The sequence below is a fragment of the Euprymna scolopes genome, chromosome 16 (assembly GCF_053919585.1).
Source record: "Euprymna scolopes isolate OS-2025 chromosome 16, ASM5391958v1, whole genome shotgun sequence".
NCBI lineage: Eukaryota > Metazoa > Mollusca > Cephalopoda > Sepiida > Sepiolidae > Euprymna > Euprymna scolopes.
Window position 1 is genome coordinate 138,431,544 of NC_136497.1, and position 22,919 is coordinate 138,454,462.

Here is a 22,919-nt window from a genome sequence, read left to right on the forward strand (position 1 = left end):
ATTCAAAGAGGTTTTAGGAGCATAAAGAGTACAACTTTCCCTTTTTAAAGTTCAAATATTTCAGATTTGCATTAAATTTAATCCATAGATATTAGACATCAATTAAACAAGATTCCATGAATTCCATTTTATTCTTAAGACCTTTAAAGCCTCAAATTTTAAACATTTTCTGGAATCAAAATCGTATAATAGATTTTGATTAAAATTAGAGTAGGTATTCTAGATCTATGGTTCAAAATCATATCTTGATTTTAATCTTTGGAAGGTGGTAAAAGTGGGGAGAAATTTGTTTTTGTGGAATTTTACCTATCCTGAGACAGGTATTATTGTATAAATGAATTAAAAAAAACAAAACAAACAATAGAGTACTTTTATTTGAATTTTTCTTAATTTATATTTTTGTAATAGATTTTCATTGTGGAAATTTAGTATTTTTGTTCTAAAATTTCTTTTTACTATTTCAATTTTTTTAAATTTTTTTCCATGGAGGGAGGGCGGAGCGTAGAGTGCTATAACTTAACTAAATGTTTTTTCTAGTTTTTATTGAAGATATTTCTAGTTTTCTAACAAAATAGTTCATCTATTTAAGAAAATCTGTAAATGAGGCAGTGCAGGATAATAAGTAAAGCCTCGACAGCATTTAACCAGCTCTGCCAGATCTGGAAAAAAAAAATTTCCTCAGATCTAAACTAAGATTTTATAACTGCAACGTTTTGTCCATACTTCTATATGGAAGTGAAACTTGGCGTCTCAAAATCAGCCAAGACAAGAAATTAGATGCATTTGATTACAAGTGCCTTCGATTCCAGAGATCAAGTGGAGCTATTGAACTACCAGTCAAGAAATCTGAGGTTGCACCAGCCAACAGGTAGTATCGTCAATCTGCAAACGTCTAGGTTGACTCAAATTCTCAAGACTGTTCCTAGAAAGAATTGCCAACCAACTAAGTGCTCCAGTGGACCCCTGATGGAAAAAGTAGAACAAGACAAAAACTGAACTAGAAGCAAGCAACCCAGAGAAAGAGAAATGAAGTGAGAGTTGTAAGTAAAGCTTCAACAGCAAAATCTAGGGAAAAAAATCGCCATATTTAAATTACGATTATACAGCAGCAATGTTTTATCCATGCTGCAATGTGGAAGTAAAACTTGACATCTCCAAATCAACCAAGAGAAGAAATTAGATGCGTTTGAATTGAAATGTCTTTAAAAGATGCTAGCGATTAAATGGAACAATAGAATTACTATCAGGAGTTGACGATTACACCAATCAACGGGTAGTATCGTCAATCTACAAATGTCTAGGCCAACGTGGCCAAACAAAATTGGTCACAAAGAATTGCTAACCAGGTGTTCCAATGGACTCCTAGTTAGGAAAAGAGGAAGACCAAAAATGAACCAGAAACATGATTGAGAAATTTGATTACAACTGAAAGAAACTGGTGGCATGCTGTTGATCTGACTTCAGATAAAAAACGATGGTATACTTTGGTTACTTCATGTGTCGCAAGAGCGCCTAACAAAATAACTGCTGCATGATGTAACATGTAAGATAATCTCTTGTTACACTTAGTTAATTTTTAAATAGTTTATATTTTTAAGATAAGCAACGTCTCTCCTGAATTGGATCATATTTTTTTGATACCATCCTGAATATTCCGTCATGCTTCACCAGTAAAGCTTATTAAATGATTCCATATGTTGATTAAATGATTTATAAAAAGAACATGTGTTACATGCGTATCGACAAATAAAATGATCTTCAAATAAAAGAATGTTTTTGGTTTTTAATTTCATTGTTTCTGGCCATAGGTGTGACTTTGACTACCATCACTTCAAAAACTGCCAAACCATTATTGTGTCAAAAAGATCACTGGTGCAAAACAGCTTTGTGTTCTATTCACTTGTGTTGGTCGGAAATCATAGTTAGATTTTCCTGTTAACACGAAATGTGCTGCCCTCATAAGTTTCATTTCAAATACCTTGACTCTGCTTGACCCGGTATGGTAATGATAGAGGACGATATCAACAAGTAGTTTCAACATACCACATTACGGCAATAATAATTTGAGTGTGGTTTCAAAATATAATGTGCATATGAAGGAACAGCTGAAACTGTATCCAGGGCTAGCGGTGCCTTGGCCGTGGTGTCGAGGGCTAGCGATGCCTTGGCCGTGGTGTCGAGGGCTAGCGGTGCCTTGGCCGTGGTGTCGAGGGCTAGCGGTGCCTTGGCCGTGGTGTCGAGGGCTAGCGGTGCCTTGGCCGTGTGTCTGGGGGGGGGGGGCTAGCGTTGCTTTGGCCGTGTGTCTGGGGGGGGGGCTAGCGTTGCCTTGGCCGTGTGTCTGGGGGGGGGCTAGCGTTGCCTTGGCCGTGTGTCTGGGGGGGGGGGCTAGCGTTGCCTTGGCCGTGTGTCTGGGGGGGGGGCTAGCGTTTCCTTGGCCGTGTGTCTGGGGGGGGGGGCTAGCGTTGCCTTGGCCGTGTGTCTGGGGGGGGGGGGGGGGCTAGCGTTGCCTTGGCCGTGTGTCTGGGGGGCTAGAAATGTAAGGTTTATATTATATGAAATGATCTTTAAGGATCATGAGGGTTTCAAAAATAAAATTTGCGTATTGAGCGAATTGGCTGCAATGAGAATGAATTGTGGAGGAGAATGTCAAATGTTTCACGGCAAAAATTGTCTGAAGATAGCGGTTTCAATCCTACCCAAAGCCGGCCAGAGGCTTAGTTGGCTAAAATGTGGTGAGACAACTATGGAAGGCAGTAATTACTGAGAATGCAGTTAGATTCGGCGTTCCTATCCCATCGTGGTTAACCATCTGATGAAGGGCAGAGGAATAGTTGGCTGAAACGTTGTGAAGCAATTGGAAGATGTGGATTAAATTTTCTTGCAATCACTAAAAAATTAAAAAAATTTTTTTCTTTATTCCAAACAAGGCATATTACCACTTGGATGTAAAGAGTTCTATTTGAGATCATGTGTACAGGGGACTAGGGAGTTGAGCAGCGAGATGTCTGTTCACAGTACATTTTAAACTTCTGTAGGCTAGTACAGTCAAGGAAGCCGAAATCCGGGAATTCCAAAGTCTAACAATTTGAGGTAAGAAGCTGAGTAGGTTTTCCAGCATTTTAGGAACCTAAACCGTGGAGGGGTGGGAGTTTGTTGGTTGTTGGACTATTTGGAAGTATGTATGCCAAAGGAGTACAAGTGCTATGAACTCCTCAGAGCACATTCCATTAGAGTACTTGTAAAACAAGCACAGGGATGCAATATTTTGGTGATGGGACAGGAGTTTGAGCTTGTTTGATAGTGTGCAGAACTTATTAGATTGGGGTTCTTTTTTTGACCCTGAATAAGAGTGAGACTGATGCTAAATGCTCCAGCCCAAATGTGGCAAACATTACTCCATGCATAGGCGAATCATGGCTTTATAGTGGTATAGGATACTCTCAGATGCAAGTAATTTTTCTAGCATGGTAGAGGGAGCCCACCTTGTTTTCATTATATAGCTTTCTAACAGTTTTATTTTTCAATAATACAATTTAAAAAAACATTTGGGTGTTATTTCTTGATGTTTTGTTTGTCGTTGGGTTTTCACACTTAAAATTGAAATTGCATTTTTATTGTTATATGCACAGCTTGAATAGATGTATCTTCAATGTATCCATTTTGGAGTTCCCTATTTATTTCCCATCTTGCTCCCACTCCCAATTAGATTGACCTGCCTGATTTTGAGCTTTTTAGGCTGTATATACTTAGAATGGGTTTGTAGGGCCTTACTAATTTTTTTATTTTATTTTTCTCTTTTGGGTGTAATTTGACTTCCTCCCCATCATGTTTTTTTGTTAATACTTTGTTTCGGCATATAAGACAACCCTTAAAGTTATAATAAAAAAAAAAATCTTTTAAAAACAATATATCATAAGATACTGGATGTTGCAATCTCTAGTCTAGGCTAAACAAACATGGTTTCATGATTTAAGTCGTCTTATACAACCGATATATGATAAACTTATTAAAATTTGCTTCAATTTTGTACCTCGTCTTATCTGAAGGTCGCCTCATATGCCGAAATATACGGTAAATAAAATTCATTTTAGAACCATTAGCGGATAATTATATAAGGTTATAGCGAGTCTAGTTTAGAAAAATTGGCTGATGAAATGTCATGTGACCTAACCTCCCCCTCTCAATTGCCTAACTTGCAAATATTTTCACTTAATTTTTGTTGCAAATAAAAGTTGAATATTCATACTTAAGTTTTTAGCCGTGAACAGTTATAAAACTGAATTACAGTTTGTGGTTCATCTTTAACGCCGCCTCCATTTTAATGTGTATTGTCTGTTTGAAATTTTGCTCTTTGTGACTTAGATGTTGACTTTTCATATCTTGGAATTTTAATGTTTGTTAACATTCCAACAAGTCTTTAATTTTTTTATATAAAAAAGATAGCCTAAACGGCTATCTTTTTTATATAAAAAATTTAAAGACTTGTTGGAATTTGATCAGGATTAATAGTTTATAAACTTTGTGGACTAGTGTTCTCCTTTCTCTTCCTTTTCTCATACTTTAACAAAATGATTTGAAATCCAAATTAAAAATTCCACAAAAAATTTCTAATCAACCCAATAAATATGTATTAAAGAGTTTGGATGCAAGGCGCGATAAATCAAATTTTTTGAAATTGAGAAATAGCAAAGTGTATATTTCAAATCTACGTCTTTTTAATTAAAACAAACATTGATGTCAAGGGTGTGAGTTCCATATAGAAACGTTGATTTAATTTGAATAAAATAAAATATGCATTGAGTGCGCTTGAGACGCAATATTACGTAAATAAACAAATATTATACTTGTTTAAAATTTATAATTTAAATATTTCGGAGTTAAACTCCATCCTCAGTATTTTGTACATCTTTTTTTTTTTTTTTTTTTTTCCTGCCATGTTGTAAAGTTGGAGAAAGAAGTCAGTAAAGGTCCGCACGTTAACATATTACTTTAATTGTGAAATCGAACAAATCATCTAATAAGGAACCATAAAAAAATAAGTAATAAATGCCTGTTTTTCAAAAGAAAATTTAACCTTCATGTAGTCGCTCGCATATCCGTGACTGAGTATATTAAGAAGTTCGTTTTAATAATGTTGAAATAGAAAAAGTAGGTTTTTAATATCAATGCCAGAGCAAGAAAAAAAAATTTCAACTTCCACAAGTAAGGTTTATTTTTTTAAACTCTAAAACACATGTTGAAGAGCTACAAAGATGGGAGTGGTGACATTTAAAACGAACGACCATTTGTGTTCTAGAATTATTTTCTACATTGTCTCTATCATTCTCAATGCACTCTTGCCAACCTCTTTTCATGCTTCTGATTAACTGCAGAACATGCTTTGTCACTTATCTTTCTTGCTGGTCTGAAATTGACAAACCCATCTCCTAGCTGAACTGACCTCAAGCGCATTGGCTTTGTAAATGTTCAACAGATGCTGGTGAAGGCTAATTGGTTAAATTTTTTTTAATGAAAGAATTCAATGATGCATTTTTGCTTTTGATTCGCGTCCATGATGGGTTGCTTTCTTAGTTTCACACCGTTAATATCCGTGACAGATGAAACATTCCTGTCATGAATGCATAAGTTCAGTCATGATAACCATGCAATTTATAATCCCCTTTGATCCATTTGGGTGGAATTAAAAAATAAGACGCCTTACCTTTTAAAATGTCTCTTATGTATCATAAAGCGTTAATACAATAACTGTTGCTCGCACAGCAGCATTACGTCTAACAAAATCTTTGTCAGATGTTATCTAAGGGTTGATTGTTATTTTTATAACGTTTCGGCCAATGTAGCCTCCAATCTTTATTTGTATCTTTTTGAACTTGAAATTTTTTTCGTTGAACTTTAGAACCTAAGCAAATTGAAAGATTTCGTTTCGAAATTCCATACTGGTTGTAGAGTTTGACAAAGATTCCCAAATCCATAAATATACACCCATAGGTCAGAGGTGAGATCACTTGAAATGTGAAAATAACATCAAAGGTGATGGCAATTGTCGGAATAATCCAAATTCTAAAAATGATCTTGGGACAGATTGGCTGCTGAAAAAGCAATTTCCTGACAGTCTATGACGACTATGACTACTTCTGTTTTAGTAAATACCTTGTTATTCGTCTATCAAGTTGAAAGCAAATTTCAGATCGACAAAGGTTAGATGATATGACCCTTTATATTTGACAGATTGAAAGCTGCATTTTTTTTGCCTTTCAAATGGAAATATGTAAAACAAAACAAAAAAAAACGTAAATTTGAGTCATCTTCCATGATGTAACTTTGTCATCATGAGAAACGGGCAGGTTGGAGGGAATGATCATTGATTGACCTAATGAGCACTTTTTTTTTCTTTTTTTTTTCTTTTTGCTTTTCTTTGTTATTGCTTATCAAGGCTGAAAAGCCACTTAGGAACAAAACTTAATGAGATTGTCTGACGATGAAAATTTTTTTTGAGCGGATTGGGAACATAAGTTAAATGGTCAGAATTTAATTAAGCTCGACAAGAAATTAACATTGCACCTAATGTTACATTCCAATAATTATTCTACTAAAGCTGAATCAATCAACGTTTGTTTCCTTAGTTTTTTCGTAAATATTTTTAATCATACATGCTAAAATCTTCCTTGGTTTAGGGATTAAGTTACGTTTGAAAAAAAAAAAAAAAAAAAATTCATATTGTTTCAATTGGTAGTAATTTGCAATTTACTCCCTGAATCGCCCATCTCCCAGTAAGTTTCTATCTATTACTCTCCTCCTCTCTTGCCCGGAATAAAAGCTTTTTATAAACTGGTGAGTCACGAAAAACAACTCTGATAAGGTGTAATGAGAATACCTGTTAGTAATTAACAACAGGAGAGGATTGAAGACAACGTTACAAGTAATCCGTTTGTAACATCAGACGGTAGGGATACTTTTGGTAATGATAAACAGCATTTACCTGGGCTGGGTTGAGCCAGCTTTGAATGAGTTCACTGCATTTTGTGTCAAGGTGATCCACCCTTAAATGAGTTCACTGCATTTTGTGTCAAGGTGATCCACCCTTAAATGAGTTCACTGCATTTTGTGTCAAGGTGATCCACCCTTAAATGAGTTCACTGCATTTTGTGTCAAGGTGATCCACCCTTAAATGAGTTCACTGCATTTTGTGTCAAGGTGATCCACCCTTAAATGAGTTCACTGCATTTTGTGTCAAGGTGATCCACCCTTATCAATAACTAACTGAATCCTGGATATATTTCAATTATTCCTGGTTCCAATGACAAGCACCAAAAATGTAATTATCCACCAGCTTTGTGACTGTCCTCGTTGTTCCTATCCAAGTCTTATTTCAGCTGGCAGGTGCGATTGGGGTTATAAACATGATTTTTCTTGGCATTTAAGAATGTGGTTAAACCAGCAGTCTCCTTTTTAAGAAAAAAAATATCAGTAATGCTGGTGTTGCAGGGCCAAATGTCGGTGACAATCGACCCTTGAACTAAAAGATGTCACAGGCAAGAAGACGAAAAATGACAATGGCAAAGAGTAAATCTGTTCAGGTTTACTTTTATTAAAAAACTGAATGGTGGTAGGTCTCAGGCCGAGGGTTGGAATCCAGCTGACTATGGGAAAACGCGTGCTGGCTTGAGAAGCTGAACTGCTGGGTCTTGGGTGTATCGACGGCGAATGGTCGCTGCTGGAGAGTTGGGTTGGGCCGCTGACAGAGGGATCCTCGTTGCCTGACAAGACGGGCTGCTCTGCCTTTGGTTGGAATAACTGTATTTCTACTTGTTCAGTGGACATAGTTGTAGACATTATGGCTTTGAAGCATTGGTTGTCGTATTTTGTTCTTGATTTGTTTTTGTGTCTTTGAAGTGCTGTAGGGAGTCCTCTGTTTGGGTTTACATTCATGTGTCATATCAAAATGAAGCTGGAAAAGTTGTGAATATTATTCTAGCGGGAATTGTGCTATTTGGAATTCCACAGGATAATTATTCATGTCAATGTACTTGTCGAAAGGGCCGTCGGCTGTGGTTTTTACTTTCTGAATGGAGATCCTTTTTTGATGAGCGGTTTCTTGTGATTAAAACTGCAACACTGGTGGTGTTACATCTTGCATGGGTGGTGCTGTTTGGAATTTTTTTTTTTTTTTTATACTTGGGAGTCACTACTTATCAACGCTCAAAAGCCACTAGAGGATGATAGGTTGATGAATGTATTTCAGTTTTGACCCCTTAGTAGTTATTTTTACTAGCAAAAAAATGAGTCAAATTTGTTCCATGGGTCCGACTCTCTTATATATAAAGTTTCAAGTCTGTAGATAAAAACTGACAGTAGTTTGGAAGACAGTTTCACATATACAGACACGGTTACTTATCGAAGTGTTTACTTTTGGAATTCTCTCGCTGTTCCATGTTTCCCATATTGTATCAACGTTTAGAAATTTGTAATCTAAATAAGCATCTTATTGAGTAACTTCCCAATTAGAATTCCCCCTATAGATGCGGCCCCCTAATTAGGGCCCTCTGTTTCAATAGCAACATGCCTTGTTTGGGATAATAGTAAAATATGAATAACAAAGATTTGGCATGTTTATAAAGGTTTGTGAACCGGTTTTCGCCAGATCACTGAAGTTAAGCAACTATGAGCGTGGCTAATACCAGATGGGTGACCATTTGGGAATACTAGGCGTTTTATAGGGTGGCAGAACAGCACTACTGTCAAAAGTTACGTGCCTCTTTGTCTTGGTTAGTCTGTGGGAGATCCCTGGGCAGGGTTAAGAACCCACTTCAGCCCCTCCCCCTTCCCCGGTCAGGGTAAGATGATGTAATACAAAAGCAATCGGGAATAATTCTGTTCATGGTTTCGTATCTCCTTGTGCTGAGCAGAAGATCCCTCTGCAGACAATGGTCAGGACAATCACCCAGTATGCACACTGCTTAGACAGAAACTGCAACCTTATTTCTGTACAACTGCAAAGAAAGCTGTGGCAATAAATCAAACACTTCCGAGAAAACAGTGTGAATGGGGTCGTGAATAATGAGCAACCATGAATTCACGAATACTTCGAGGGATAAAGATAGATGGAGTCATAGCTGTCGATGGCTGAACCAACCAGGACACTACTTGAATTGAAGTATCCTCTCTACTGAAGATTGAATATTCAACCTCCCAAAAATTGTCACCTAGGATTGATTAATACTTAACACCTACATCTGTTATGCTACAGGTCATTGTGATGGATCCACAAGAGCAAACTACCTCAGTGAATTAAATGTTTCTTCAAAATTCAATACAGACTTCTGTGTTCAACTTGAAGGTTTCTAATGCAAGATGGAGAAGGTTGAAGATTACATCAACTGAAACGTGAAAATAACAAGATAAGAACAGTAGTTTGAATAATCCAAATACAAAACATATCCATATTTTTATTAATCCGTTTATGCATAGTTGGGTGTGATATTTAGAAGTTTTAATGCATAAAGTAAACTAGTTGGGTGCTAAGCATAAATGGGTTAATGTTGGAAAAAAGAAAAAAAAAAAACACGAACAAATCATGGCATAATTAGTTGAATTCGATTTAAAATATACATTTGTGTTAAAAAGAATGGTAAAATGAGTTTTTACTTTTTTTTTTTATTGCCAGTAAGTAATATATGCAATAGTATAAACTGTCAAAAATCACAATCTTATTAATCCTTAATCTCAAGAGGCTTTTGGGCCTTGATAAATGGGGATACATTTGTTTAAAAAAGAAATGGGATTGCTGATTTCCTTATTACAACAGTACGAAAGATAGACGAGATGTTTATTTGACAATCTAAGTGTCCTTGTAAAATCTGGTGCAGCCAATGTAATACTATTTAAATCGAGCTGTTTATATGAAATGTAATAATTCGGGTGTGACAATCTTGTAATGTGTCAAGTCGGTGACCTACTGACGTCTTAAGTGGTCCACAACATAATTAGCGTTGAGAATTTTCTTTTTTATTCAAAACAGTAGTTAGATTTGTTATTGCTCATTTTTTTTGTCAAGCTATTTACTGTGTCTGTGTGCAATATTCAACAAGGAATACAAAAATTTGAATTTAATTTACAAAGTTTCATTTATAATATTGCTCTGTCTCGTATATTGAGCTGTTTTATCTGGTTGGGATTGTCTTATTAATATTGATACTAATATTTATATGGGCTTCAATTTTATAGTATTATGCAATCTGACAGTATTTAAAATATATATATAAGGTTGGTGCAAAAATGCCATTTTATGACGTTCAACTTCAAAAGATCGTAACTTCTTTCATAAACTTTATTAATCGAAATAAGAACCATTAAAATTGACTCATTTTTGCCAACGAGAAACAAGTTTATTTATCCTATAAGCATAGAAATCTGAAGTTCTGGAAACGATGAATTCATTGAAGGCCGATTCAGCATCATCTCGACTTTTGAAGCATTTTTTGCACAGGAAGTTGTTGATGCTTAAAAAAAGTGATAATCAGTTGGCAAGAGGTCTGGTGAGTATGGCGGATGAGACATTCTCGTAGTCCAATTCGTTCAGTTTCTGCAGGGTCAGTTGAGCAACATGCAGGCGAGCGTTATGGAGAATTGATCCCTTCATATTGACCGATCTCGGGCACATACAGTTTTTGAGTAGAATAAGATTCAAGGAAGACAGTCTGTGAGGGATGAGGTGTAGGAGGAGTAAGGAAGACAGAACACCAGAGCTGATTGGTCAAATAAAGAATTTCATGGATAAGGATTGTTGTGTATATAGAAACAATAATGCACAGTTTGATGTTGGTGTGGGAACTGTACACACCATTATTTGTGAGGAATTGAATATGCAGAAGATTTGCTTGAATTCACTAGGCCACAACTCGATCCTTGTCACAGACTGTTTGACTAAAATTAGCATCAAGACAGTTCCTCACCCTTCCTATTGTCCAGGCGTTGCTTCCTCTGACTTTTTGGTTATTCTCTAAGTTAATGAGATGAGTCAGTGACATGCTTGCACAAAAGGACTTCCATGGGGTCTTCCAGAAATTGTTGGAACTGTACAAGTGTATTACAGCCGAAAGAGATTACTTTGAAGGGGAGTAGTTTCATGTGTGTATTATCAGTAAAAGTTCCTGTACAAAAAAAGTTTGGAAACTTGTTTAAGGCATCACGTAATTTCAGTTGTGCAGCTCATCAAAAGGTTTGTGTCTTTTCCAGAGAAAATACATACTTGGCTGGATGGTGGAAAAAAAAAAAAAAAAAAAAAATGAAGGGTATATCTAAATTCTGGTTGAGATTTTATGCATCAGCATGCATTTTCAGTTGATAAAGTTAGAGGACGGGCCATCACTTCACAATCAGCAGCCAGCATGCATCCCATGTTGCCTTGCACTTAAATCAGTCCAGAGGTAAAGTGGGGGTGAAATTTTTACTGGAGTTAGATTTTTTTTTTTTTTTTTTTTTCCAAGTTATTTTATTTTTTTATTTTATTTTTCAACCACCTCCCCACTACTAAATTTTGATAATTGTAATTTTTTTATAGGATTTAAAAAATTTTTTTTTATTTTATTTATTTATTTATTTTTTTTACAACTCTGTTGATTTTAGCTGACACCCTCACCTTTTTATAGTTTAATCTTGTTTGAAAATAAACCAGAGGAATCGACCGAAATATCTTCACATTTCTTTATTTAATGACCTCTGCAATTTATAGGATCTTGTCGATAACATCATGGCTGCTTAACAGGTGCTAATGCTTCCTGTATTGATTCGATTATTAAAGTAAATTTTCTTTTCTACCAATTCTTTCTGGATTTTTATTTAAAGAATTTGTGGAAATGGAAGAACAAAACACCTACAATCGAGAAAGCATTTTTCTCTTTGCTGATTACATCTTTTCCAATTATTCATTTTTGGTTTCATTGGAATTGTTCTAATTTTTATCAAAGAACAGATACATTTTTCTTAAAATGATTTTCTTGAAACATCGTATACATTAATACCTTTCCCTCCTCTATATGATCATGAGATATGGCATAATCACATTGACATACCGGTTCCCGTCAGATCACTGAAGTTAAGCAACGTTAAGCCTGGTTGTTATTACTAAAATGGGTGACCAGTTTGGGAATTCCAGGCACTGTATGTAGGACGTCAACATCTCCCTGCAAGAGTTGCAAAAACCTAACGTCATCTCCTCTAATGGGGATGAACATGCGACTGGGGGCTGCTTGTTTATTTCATGCTTCCATGAAACTTCCTCCTTTGGAGGAAGCCAGTTAAACCCGAATAGGGTTATTGTCTATATGTGGACTGTGACTTAAACAGTGTTTAGAATCACTTGATTCTAAGCTGACGTAATCCATACATACTTTTCATATCAAGGCTTTATGAACAAATTTATCTTTAGCTGGTCTTTGACAACTAAATATTTTCGTTTACTAGCAAAATAGAAAAGTTACTAACCAAATGCACGTGATTTTTGGAATGCGACGTCTTCATTATGTAACAAGTACATACACCATCAAGATTTCTTTTTTAAATAAGTGTAATTATAAATATGCACCGAATTTTATGTTGAGACTTGAGGGTATGAACATTCGAATTTTTTTTCACATTTTTAAACAGCCTTTATTTAAAAAGTATGTAGCGAGTGAAAGTGCTCCTTTACATCAACTAAAGACGCCTTACAATTTTTCAATAAAATGACTTTTATAGGTTTTCGGGTATGAAGAAAACTAATATCACGGAAAATTAGTGCAGACAAATAGTTTTCGAGATATAAATACCTGTATTATGCAATGTAATTTCTAGTTTGAATTGGCCGCCATCTTGTTTCAATTAAATGGTTCAGTGAGCATGCGCAGATGAAACTGAAGTAAATTCTACAAAATGCAGACGTTTATTCAATATTATTTTTAGTTAATTCCACCAAAAAAATTACTTTAAAAAATTCAAATTTAAGAAAATTCAATGAAAAATGCCTTTTGGAATAAACACCCCCAACCTCCCCATGTTAAGAATGGCTTTCAGAATAAACCTTGGTCAATGTAACTTCCAACCTTTTTCAGATGTAACTTGTCAAATTCTGGAATCTTTCTGTCAAACTTGAGAGCATGCTATCTCTATGGATTAAAGCGTTTAGTTCAAAATTCTATGAATATTTCAGAACTCAACAGAAAGATCCAGGGTTGAATAAGATAGACCTTAGGGTCAGAGGTTAACATTGATTGAAACGTTGTGAAAATCACAAGATGAGAACAGTAGTCCGAAGAATCCAAATAATGAATGATCAATCCTAATCTAAAAAATTCAGAAACATAACTTATACCCCTCCTGGGACGGGTATTCTATTAATCTAATATATATAAAGTCAACCTCTTCATCAATTCTTTTTTTTATTGATAACCTACATCCTACAAAATCAATATTGGATTCTGTAGATTTTTGTAGTGTGATGTTAATAGTATGATTCGATATGCCTTTCAGAAAATTATCCAATTAGGAATATTAAAAAAAAAAAAAAAAATGTGATCTTGGGTATGACCTTAAAAAGACCAAGTGATGAGGCCTGTTGGGGGGGGGGGCGTGGGGAATGGAAAGTGTTAATACCTGCTGGAGCATCTGATGCTGCCAGCTTTCTTCCTAACAAGAAATGCATCAAACATTGATATTGCTTTTTTTTCTATCTCTTAGTTAAACTCAATCATGTTCTGCAAAGCCAAAAACAATTTTATCAAACAATCAAACCAAGCACCATGAATAAATATTTGATATAAAGAATTTGAAGCATAAAACTCCTTTCCAAAATGACTGGATTTGGTATTAAATAACCGAAAAAGGGTTGATATGCCATGAAACCAAATGTCTACCATCTTAAAATAGTGATGTAATTGTATTCGTCCGTACAGTTACTTCCTTTGGATTGGAACAAAACGATATTGTGTGTGGGTGGGGGGGGGGGATATAGTTAAAAAAAAAAAAAAAAAATCCCAAACCAAATTGGATGTCAAATACCTTAATTTTAGTGTGAACATAAAAGGATCTTGTAGACTGTTCAATTCGGTCTTATTCATCAGAGTAGCCAGTCACTGGGAAGGATTGTCCACTCTTTGGGGTAGGGATAAAGGAGGTGATTCCCCTCCCCTTTTCATGACCCTAACACCTGTCCTTCTACTGTTTGAAGTTCTAGAACAAAAGTTTATATTTTTATGCACTTTCTTTGAAGAAATACGAACTGCCATTAATATTGAGAAAAACCATCTGACACTTTTTCCGGATGTTACATTTATTGTGGCAAGATCGAAACTCTATTTCATAGCATTCACTCACGAATGAGAACTTCTTAAACTTTGAAAAATCTATTTCAATCAATTATACAAATTAGGCACAAAGCCATTCAAAAGTGAGGTATATCGTCATCCTGTGTCACTGTGACTAAGATTTATCTATGCTATTCCTAGCTAGACTACTCAATCACCATAATACCACATTTAGTGTAGGGGTTGTCTTAAAATTCCCAAATAGTTTTTTCTTCAATGATTTTTCAGAATAGCCAACAAAGCAAAAAGTGGAAAAAAAAAAAAGATACACACACACACAGTGTATGCATATAAAAACAAATGTTACCAAACACCAGATAAATTACTCTTCTACTTTACTTGGATAAAATTGCTTTAACTTATTTTAAAGTGTTTATTTTTATGTAACAAAAAAATAATGTAAAGCTGATCAAGTTAGAACAAAACAAAATGATTTTTTTTTTTTTTTAAATGTGCAAAAATGATAACAAAGTAGTTGGGAATGTAATTTGACAGTCGCCAAATTAAGTGTTGCATTTTGACTTTGTGTCATACATGCATAAAACAAGTTGATGTCATTATTACAAAAACATGCAAAAATACACAACTATCGTCTGTACCTTGTTCTTGTATGTGTCCTTCATGATCATTCGAAACTGAAATTTGCAATCTAAGCACCTTTTTGCACTTTCAAAAAAGGGCCAAGTCAACCTAAGATTGTTGGAAGGCAGAAAAGATTTATTCAATTTGATCTTGGTTCCAAATCATTAGCCAGTGGAATGGGATAGAACTCATACAAGATTACAATCTTTAGCTCTGATCACTTGTTTAAAGATTGTTGCCATTCTTTCGAGCAAAGACTAGGTAGATTAAAAATATTTATGCTCCGCAAAAATTACCAGAAGTGAACCGCACTTGTATTGCATTTCAACCTTATCATATATGTAGAAAACAATTTGTCATCATTATTACGAAAGCACGTGAAAGTTCACAATTATCGTCCATAGTTTGTTTGCCGCTTGTTCTTAGATGTCTTTAATAATGATCCTTCCAGACTGAGGGCTTGCTACCTGAAACCAAAGCTTCTTTACACCTTAAAAAGGGACGAATTGAATCCAAGATTATTGAAAAACAAGATTTATTCAACTTGATCTTTGCTCCAAATTGCTCATCAGTGGGATGGGTTGGAGGGGACAGATCAATAATCACTGATTAATCATATTTTGTCATCCCATTTTATATTCACACATCGCATGATTCCAAAGGACACTCTTCTCTCTCTTTCTCTTTCTCTGTGATGTCATGTTTCTATTAATTCTCACAATCTAGTGATCTTAACCTTTAGTTCAACAAGTTGATCTGACTTCAGGATTTAAGGCAGTCCATCCAACTGCTGACTCCTCAGTCGGCCATTCGCAATTCCATCGTCGCACACCAAAACTGCAAGATTCGGTCATAGCTTCTAAGTCGGCTTCGACAGTTGCAAGCTATGTCCTTAGTTGACCACTACTTTTGTGTGCCAACCTGGTAGTGGTGTTGGTGTTATTACCTTCTAAATCAGGTCAGTTGTTGGACAATGAAGGGTGTGCCCAAACCATAGGAGCCTCCTGATAAGTGCTTCCTTAAGTTTAGGGATCTTGGATCATGCATGGATTTTTGGACGTTGTCAAAGATACAACTCCGAATGCACCAAAAATTTCCAGCCTTTGAATATTATTTATAGCCCCCCTCCCCTCCCTGGAACATCTTATATCTTGATAGTCACCATTTGTCCGTGCGTGGAGTATTATCACATCTCTACTACAAGTGTGAAAATAAGTTACTTAACTAATAGATCTCGCTCTGTCTACCAAACTCTAGCTTCTGTCCCATCTCCACTTACTTGAACTTGTATCCCCCCTCAATGTAAATGTCCTGACTAGCAGCAGAGTCCCACCCCTTAAGATTCTCTTCCTCTTCTAAAAGCTTTTCTGTAACTGCTTGCCTTTGGAATTCCCTCCCTGCTCCTCCTGACCGTACGAACCTGTTGTGATGGTCCAACAGTTTTCATTTTATCATTTTCTTTTTACTATTTGCAGATCCACCTTTACGGCGATGTGGACAGCCTTTTCAAAAAGAAAGAAAACGTGATTTACATATCGAACCACCAAAGTACAGGTAAAACTACTTTTTACTTGATTGCATAAACATTTCTATCTGTTATGACAATAGTTGATGGGATGTGAAATATCTTCAATCGCAGTTGTAAAAATTAGCATGTCGCATGTAGATTTTTATTAGCTTACAAAAAACAGTTTATTCACTTGCATTTACTGGTGAATTTTTCTTTTCATCCTAAACATATCATATTGCTTCTGTAATAGGGGCCAGGTTTATAGGAAACAGATATAAATTCTTACTATTGATCTCTTGTGTGTGTGTGTGTGTGTGTGTGTATAATATATATATATATATATATATAATTATTATTTTTTTTTTTTTTTCTTATGTAAATACAGTCATATCTTGCTACGATATGCAGACTTTGCTCTCTGATTGAGCACTATCAACGACCTTTGTTGAAATTCATTACTATTCGTTTTTGGATATCTCTACCTGGTGTGTGTGTGTGTGTGTGTATATATATATATATATATATATATATATATATATATATATATATATATTATTTTTAGAAATCTAAAATTTCTGTTCGGAGAATTTTACAAGTTTTGGGATCTAAAATCTTGTTCAATTGGTGTCTAATGACTATGGATAAAATTCAATGTAAATCTGAAATGTTTGAATTTATATAAAAAAAAAAAAAAAAAAAAAATCTTGAAAATACTCCAGAGAAAGTCATCCGGCAAAGATGCATTCTCTCGCATATGCTCTTTAATTACAGTATAAACTGGATCACATCGAACGCCCTGACCAACTTTCATGGTGTAACAGTAAGTCGCGGTCTACAACTATCGAATCTTGATGATGTTGATATCACTGTATTGCGTGAAACCTCTGCTGACATTTAATCGGCCATTGATGCAATCTTGCACTTCAGATTGGCATGAAGATGAATGGCAGTAAGACACTGACTAACAGCAGGTTTCTTTCCAAATAAAAAAACACTTTGATGTCCTCGACACGCAAATCCTTGAAGAAGTTGAATAGTTCAAGTATCTTGGTTCTATCATCACCGCAACAGGCCAATGGTATGAAGATATCTTCAACCACATCGGAACTGCTTGCTTCATCTTCTGTTGACTTCGATTGTGGCTCTGATCTCCTATAGACGAGGCTGAACACCAAAGTTAGGATCTACCAGGCTCTCGTCCGCACCATTCTGTTTTATGGCTGCGAGACCTGGCCTATGTGGGCAAGTGACCTATGCAAACTGATTGTATTTGACCATTATTGCCTATGCTGCATCTGTTGTATCTGCTGGCAAGTTTATCTCTAACAGTTCAGACTCGCTGCAAGATCCACTTATACCATGATAACCAACTCAAAATCTTGCTTAGGATAGTTAAGCAGGATACTGAACTGATTCTGGCTCTTAACCTTTATGGGGTCCATTGCTGGAACCGTGAATGGCTTGTAATCATAATGGAAGTAGCCTTAGACTGCTATGGATGGTCAGCCAGTGTTGGAAACTTGAAGTTTTTGGAAAAAGAGCTGGCCCAACCAACCGTCGGGTGAATACCACATCTATGAATATGTGAAAGTGATATTTTAAGAATATTTACGTCTCGTACATAATTAACATTTCACAAAAATTAGGTGTCTGAATTTTCATGAAGTCTACCTTTTTAATCCCTTTGCATAAAAGTTAAGTAAACTTAATATAGCCCACATTACGCTCCTTGGGCCTAGGTGTATTTCCAAATTCGTAATGGATCCTCTACATAAAAATATAGAAACATACAAAACTTTATAGAAATAAAAATTGTTTTGAAAATAATTTTTGACGATATCAAACATTCTCACAAGGTGAATAGCGCCAAGATTAAGTGGAGAAGTGAGGTTGATCTTCATTTATTTTGAACTTGTTTGAGCATCACGAACAAGAATCTTTTCATATTTCTTGGTTTTCTACCGTATTAAATTTAGTAGCCAGTTCTCAACTGTTTGACCAGTTCGGCTACAAACCAATGAAATGAGAAACACACTAGAAAGCTGGTTTCTAAAGTTGGAATATTCCATTGTGCTTGGGTTGGCAAGTTCATTCTTTGAGTCTGACTGGCTGTTAGCCTACAAGTTGAATTAATATTTAGAGCCTTTATGCCAATAAGTGTCGATTTGATTCTACAGCATTCTTTACCTCTTCTATCAACAAACTGATATTATTTCTTGCTAGCTTTTTTTCTTTTTTTTTTTTTTTTTTTTCACATCGGTAGTTGTTTTAGAACTTGTTATGTACTCCCTAGATTAATCATAATATTTACGATTTGCAAAGAGATGTCGTCTCTAGATTATTTTGATCGACTTTTATGAAATTCACGCTATTCCATCCTCTCGCATGTTTGTTCGTGTTTTTCATATAAAAACGAAACTAATTAAAAGTGAAGGCAACTTTCTGGCCTTTCATGCTAGGGACGTCCAGAAAGCAATTAGCTTTGATCATCGTTGGGGGAAAAACCCCTCATATCAGACAATTGCTATTCATTTGGATACTCCCTTTTTTTCTTCAACGTTGTGGGGACAAATGAATGAAACAGCAGAACATTTTTTTCTGCATTCACTTAGCAAGTCAACTTTTTGATTGACATTGCTAAATTTGAATGCTTTTCACTTCCTATAGCTTTGTAGCGTAGCAGTAAAAGTTCGTTTTCTTTCACTTTTTTTTTTTTTTTTTTTTGTCCGGCTTTGGGTTCGAGCCTCCCTCCCAACTAACGTTTTTTTCTTTTACATCTCCAAACACCCGAGCAACGCTGGGTAACCCTACTAGTCTAGTATAGGTTTTAGCATTCTCGAATAGCTACCATCTAGCCGTTTGCACAGTTTGTTTGTAATGGTCGAGTATTTCGACCCATACTACAAAACACTTTAAACTGTGACTCTGAAGAACTGGATCTTAAGTTTTCTTTTCAACTGAGAACAGTGATCTGAATAATCTGAATTATCAATCCATATCACAAAAATTCTGAATCTTTTCATCCCATTCCAATGTTATGTGATTTATCAGATGTTATGCTATCGTTAGCTAACTTGAAAAATTTGACTTGAGTTGGTGACATTCACCCAGGATGTGTTGAACCGGTTCCTCCAGTAAAGGAGTTTCTCAGATGAAGGCAAACCATACACAATAGTCCACAGCGGCCAAAATAATGATGAGCAGCCAGTACGGCAACTAGCAGTTAACAATGTAGATATGTGGACCGGAGCTAGGTTTCATGTTGGCTTTGATGCGTAACCACGTCGTCAGCTTACCGAGCATCTTCACCAACCTTGGAGGTATCGCTTCATGAATGCGTTCTCCTAGATTGTAGAACGCGGCTCGGCCAAACCAATGAAGCCTCCTCCTTAAAAGAAATTGGTTGGGGGAGGAGGATATTGCATCACGTCCAGATTTGAGACAAGATGGTGCCAACGGACTCGCAGAATTTGGCATAGACACTATAGGTCGAACACTACAAACTTTTTGAAATGTGCAGCTTTAATCAACCAGCTCTCACAGCTGTAGAAAAAGATTGTCTGAGCAAGTGCTTGATAAATCTGGATTTTCATGTCTATTGTATTTGCAGTTAGGCACCAATGGTGAATTGAAAATGTTCACCTAATTCCTGTGAAAATGCATCCGACTGAATACAACTATTGAATCCAACTTTTGTATTTGTGATACTAGTTGTTGTATATCGACCCCTGGTATAAGTTATTGTAAATAAATGAGCATGTGGAAGCAAGGACAAAGAAGTTTGAATTAAAACTCTTATTTCGGATGGTCTAATGAGGTTGGTATTGTCCTCTGCAGACAATGGCACATCCTGACAATTAAGTCAAGGGAGGTATCGGGTTTAATGTAGATAGCAATCCTTGTTCCCGGAGCTGTTGATCGAATTGTTGATTGCTGGTGAATAGTGCGGTAGCCTTGCTGCTTGCTTGTTGAAAAGATGGTGTCGGTAGTGACTGCTCTGTTGCGGGGATATTGACGGTGACGACAGTGTTCCTTGAGGCCTGGATACACACTACTACTACTACTACTACTACTACTACTGCTGAGTAAAAATTATACTCCCATGGTACCCCTTGAATTATTTGTGCCAATACACGTCCTGGGAGACCCCTGAGCTGTGATGTTCACATTTCAGACTTGTTTTTAAACAGAATGTTCCTTTCTGGTCATTTTCTTGCTAAAATGAATTGTAAATTTTACTGATGACGTGGACAATTAAATTTTACTGATGACGTGGACACAGGAAAAACAGTCTTTGACCACCTGATGTGTTAAATATAAACAGATTGGTTTATACCCATGAACAAGGTTCGTTTTCAGTGCCGTCATTGCTGCTCCTGCTAATTCTGTATTTTGTTGGTACTGCTATTTATGTTTGGGTACATAAATCTGGAAAGATGTGCAATAAAACACAGCTTTTTATTTTAGATTGAATAAAAAAAAAAAAATGAATCCTTATCCGATTGCTAATATTTTTGTACTTTTTTTTTTATTATTGAAATATTTGCTTCTTTTTCAGTGGATTGGATTGTGATTAATATGTTGGCAGTTCGCCAAGGCATGATTGGCCACATTAGATATGTACTCAAAGACAGTTTACGGTACCTACCAATGTATGGATTCTATTTTAGACAGGTGAGTCTTAAACTACTGTGATAAGTTTTCCCACACCCAGGGTAGTGATGGTAAGTATTTTTTATTTTTTTTATTTGGAATTCGCTCTAGACAAGGTGTGTAGCCATTTAATGTGAGGAACTAACAAGAATGGAAGATGATTATTACAAAAACGGATGCCTAGTCTTGGAAAGATCAAAGTTGTAGGTAGGAGGAAAATGGTCAGCAGGAAGACTTCTATAATCATATTTTTCTTGGAAAAAAGCTACTGGAATAGGAAGCTGTATTACAATGAGGTATTAAAACGGCAAACTAATAGAGACCACTGGAACCATTGACTCAAATAAGCTGGAACAAAGGAAGCAGAGAATAAATCACAGTTCTAACACGTCATAATAGTATTTATAGAAAAGACTGAGATGAACAACATCACGTGTGAGAGTTGAAAAAACGTATATGGTTGGTTTTTGGCGGTTAGCTGTATCCAATTCATGGGGTCAGATCGGATCCTGAATTTGAGAGATGGGAGGCTTAGTTCTGACACCCACACTTATGTCCGACAAGTTGCTTGGGTGCTTCTACAGTATGTGTTAAAATGTTTTTGATTAATAATGGGGGTATGACTCCCAATGATTTTGATAATCTTATTTATAAATTACAGTTGGAACAATCAACCAATGAGAAGCCTCCAACCTTTTTTATAAAAATATTGAATTTTGTATTCAAGTGAGTTTGCTGTCAACCTGCGTCTTGAAATGTGACTGCGTTGATTCTTCACCACCATCTTTGTTAAGAATTATTCACTACTCAAGATTGTGACTACGTTGATTCGTCATGATTTGATTTACTGCCGCCATCTTTGTTCAACATAATGTCTCAACACTTAACATAATAATTTCAAATGAATGCTTTTCAGGTTAAAACATGTATCTACTTACATGTCATGTCAAAATTAGTATAAATTCTAGAAATTATGAAAAATGATCAAGTAGAAAAATAAGAATGATGTGCAAGATGAAAACCGTAGTCCGAATGATCCAAATTTAAAATTCCTCGTCTTGAAAATTCAGAAACATAATTGCATTCTTAAGATAGAAATTTTGCTACCCTCTCCCATTCAAACCGTAATATTTATCTTGAATCGTAGGAATTTCTTTGATTAACTGAAACTTCAATATTGTTTTTAATAAACTGAAGGACATAAAATTCTTTGAAACTTTTTTTTTTTTTTTACTACAAAAGGAATGTGAGATAAAACAGAACCATTAAGGCTTGAATTGTCTCTCCTTGTGGTCATCCCCCCCCCTTTTTTTTTTAAAGGGCAGAGGTTACTCTATATGTAAAAAGTAGGCATGGAAGTGGTAGGAGAGACGAACTAAAATGGTAGATTAGGAAGATGTTTTCTACAACTTTGAAGTTTGCTCCTAACTGCCAGAAATGCAACTGTCTTAATATCATGACAGCAGTGTCCGTACAGTCCTGGTGACTGGTCGGGAATTGTGGTAGTGATAATTGATTGTAACATTTAAGATAGACGTTTTTTTTTTTCCTCTCCAAAAAACAGTTTATCAAATTAACCCCCACCTCCCGGATTATCACAATTTACTGTAAACGGATATAAGCGTTGGAGATTAACTTTAATCTCACATATGCGTCACATAAAATAAATCCGTTTCCTAGTGATTGTTAGAAAAATGCTTGATTGCTTTATTTTTACACACACACACACACACACACACACACACACACACACACACGCACTCGTGCATCTCTATTACTAAATGGGATTTGTTATGTCTGTCTGAAATAGAAACTATACTATTGCTCCTACTAAT

The 22,919-nt window shown here is 35.7% G+C and overlaps 1 protein-coding gene across 1 annotated transcript in view; it reads left to right on the forward strand.

The window, feature by feature from the left end:
* Positions 1–22,919, forward strand: part of LOC145296130 (1-acyl-sn-glycerol-3-phosphate acyltransferase epsilon-like) — a 98,025-nt gene that overhangs the window by 53,559 nt on the left and 21,547 nt on the right. Inside the window, exons 2-3 of the mRNA XM_080142286.1 lie at positions 16,397–16,475; positions 20,990–21,105. Of these exons, the coding sequence (XP_079998412.1) occupies positions 16,397–16,475; positions 20,990–21,105 (195 nt within the window). The remainder of the gene's footprint in view (positions 1–16,396; positions 16,476–20,989; positions 21,106–22,919) is intronic.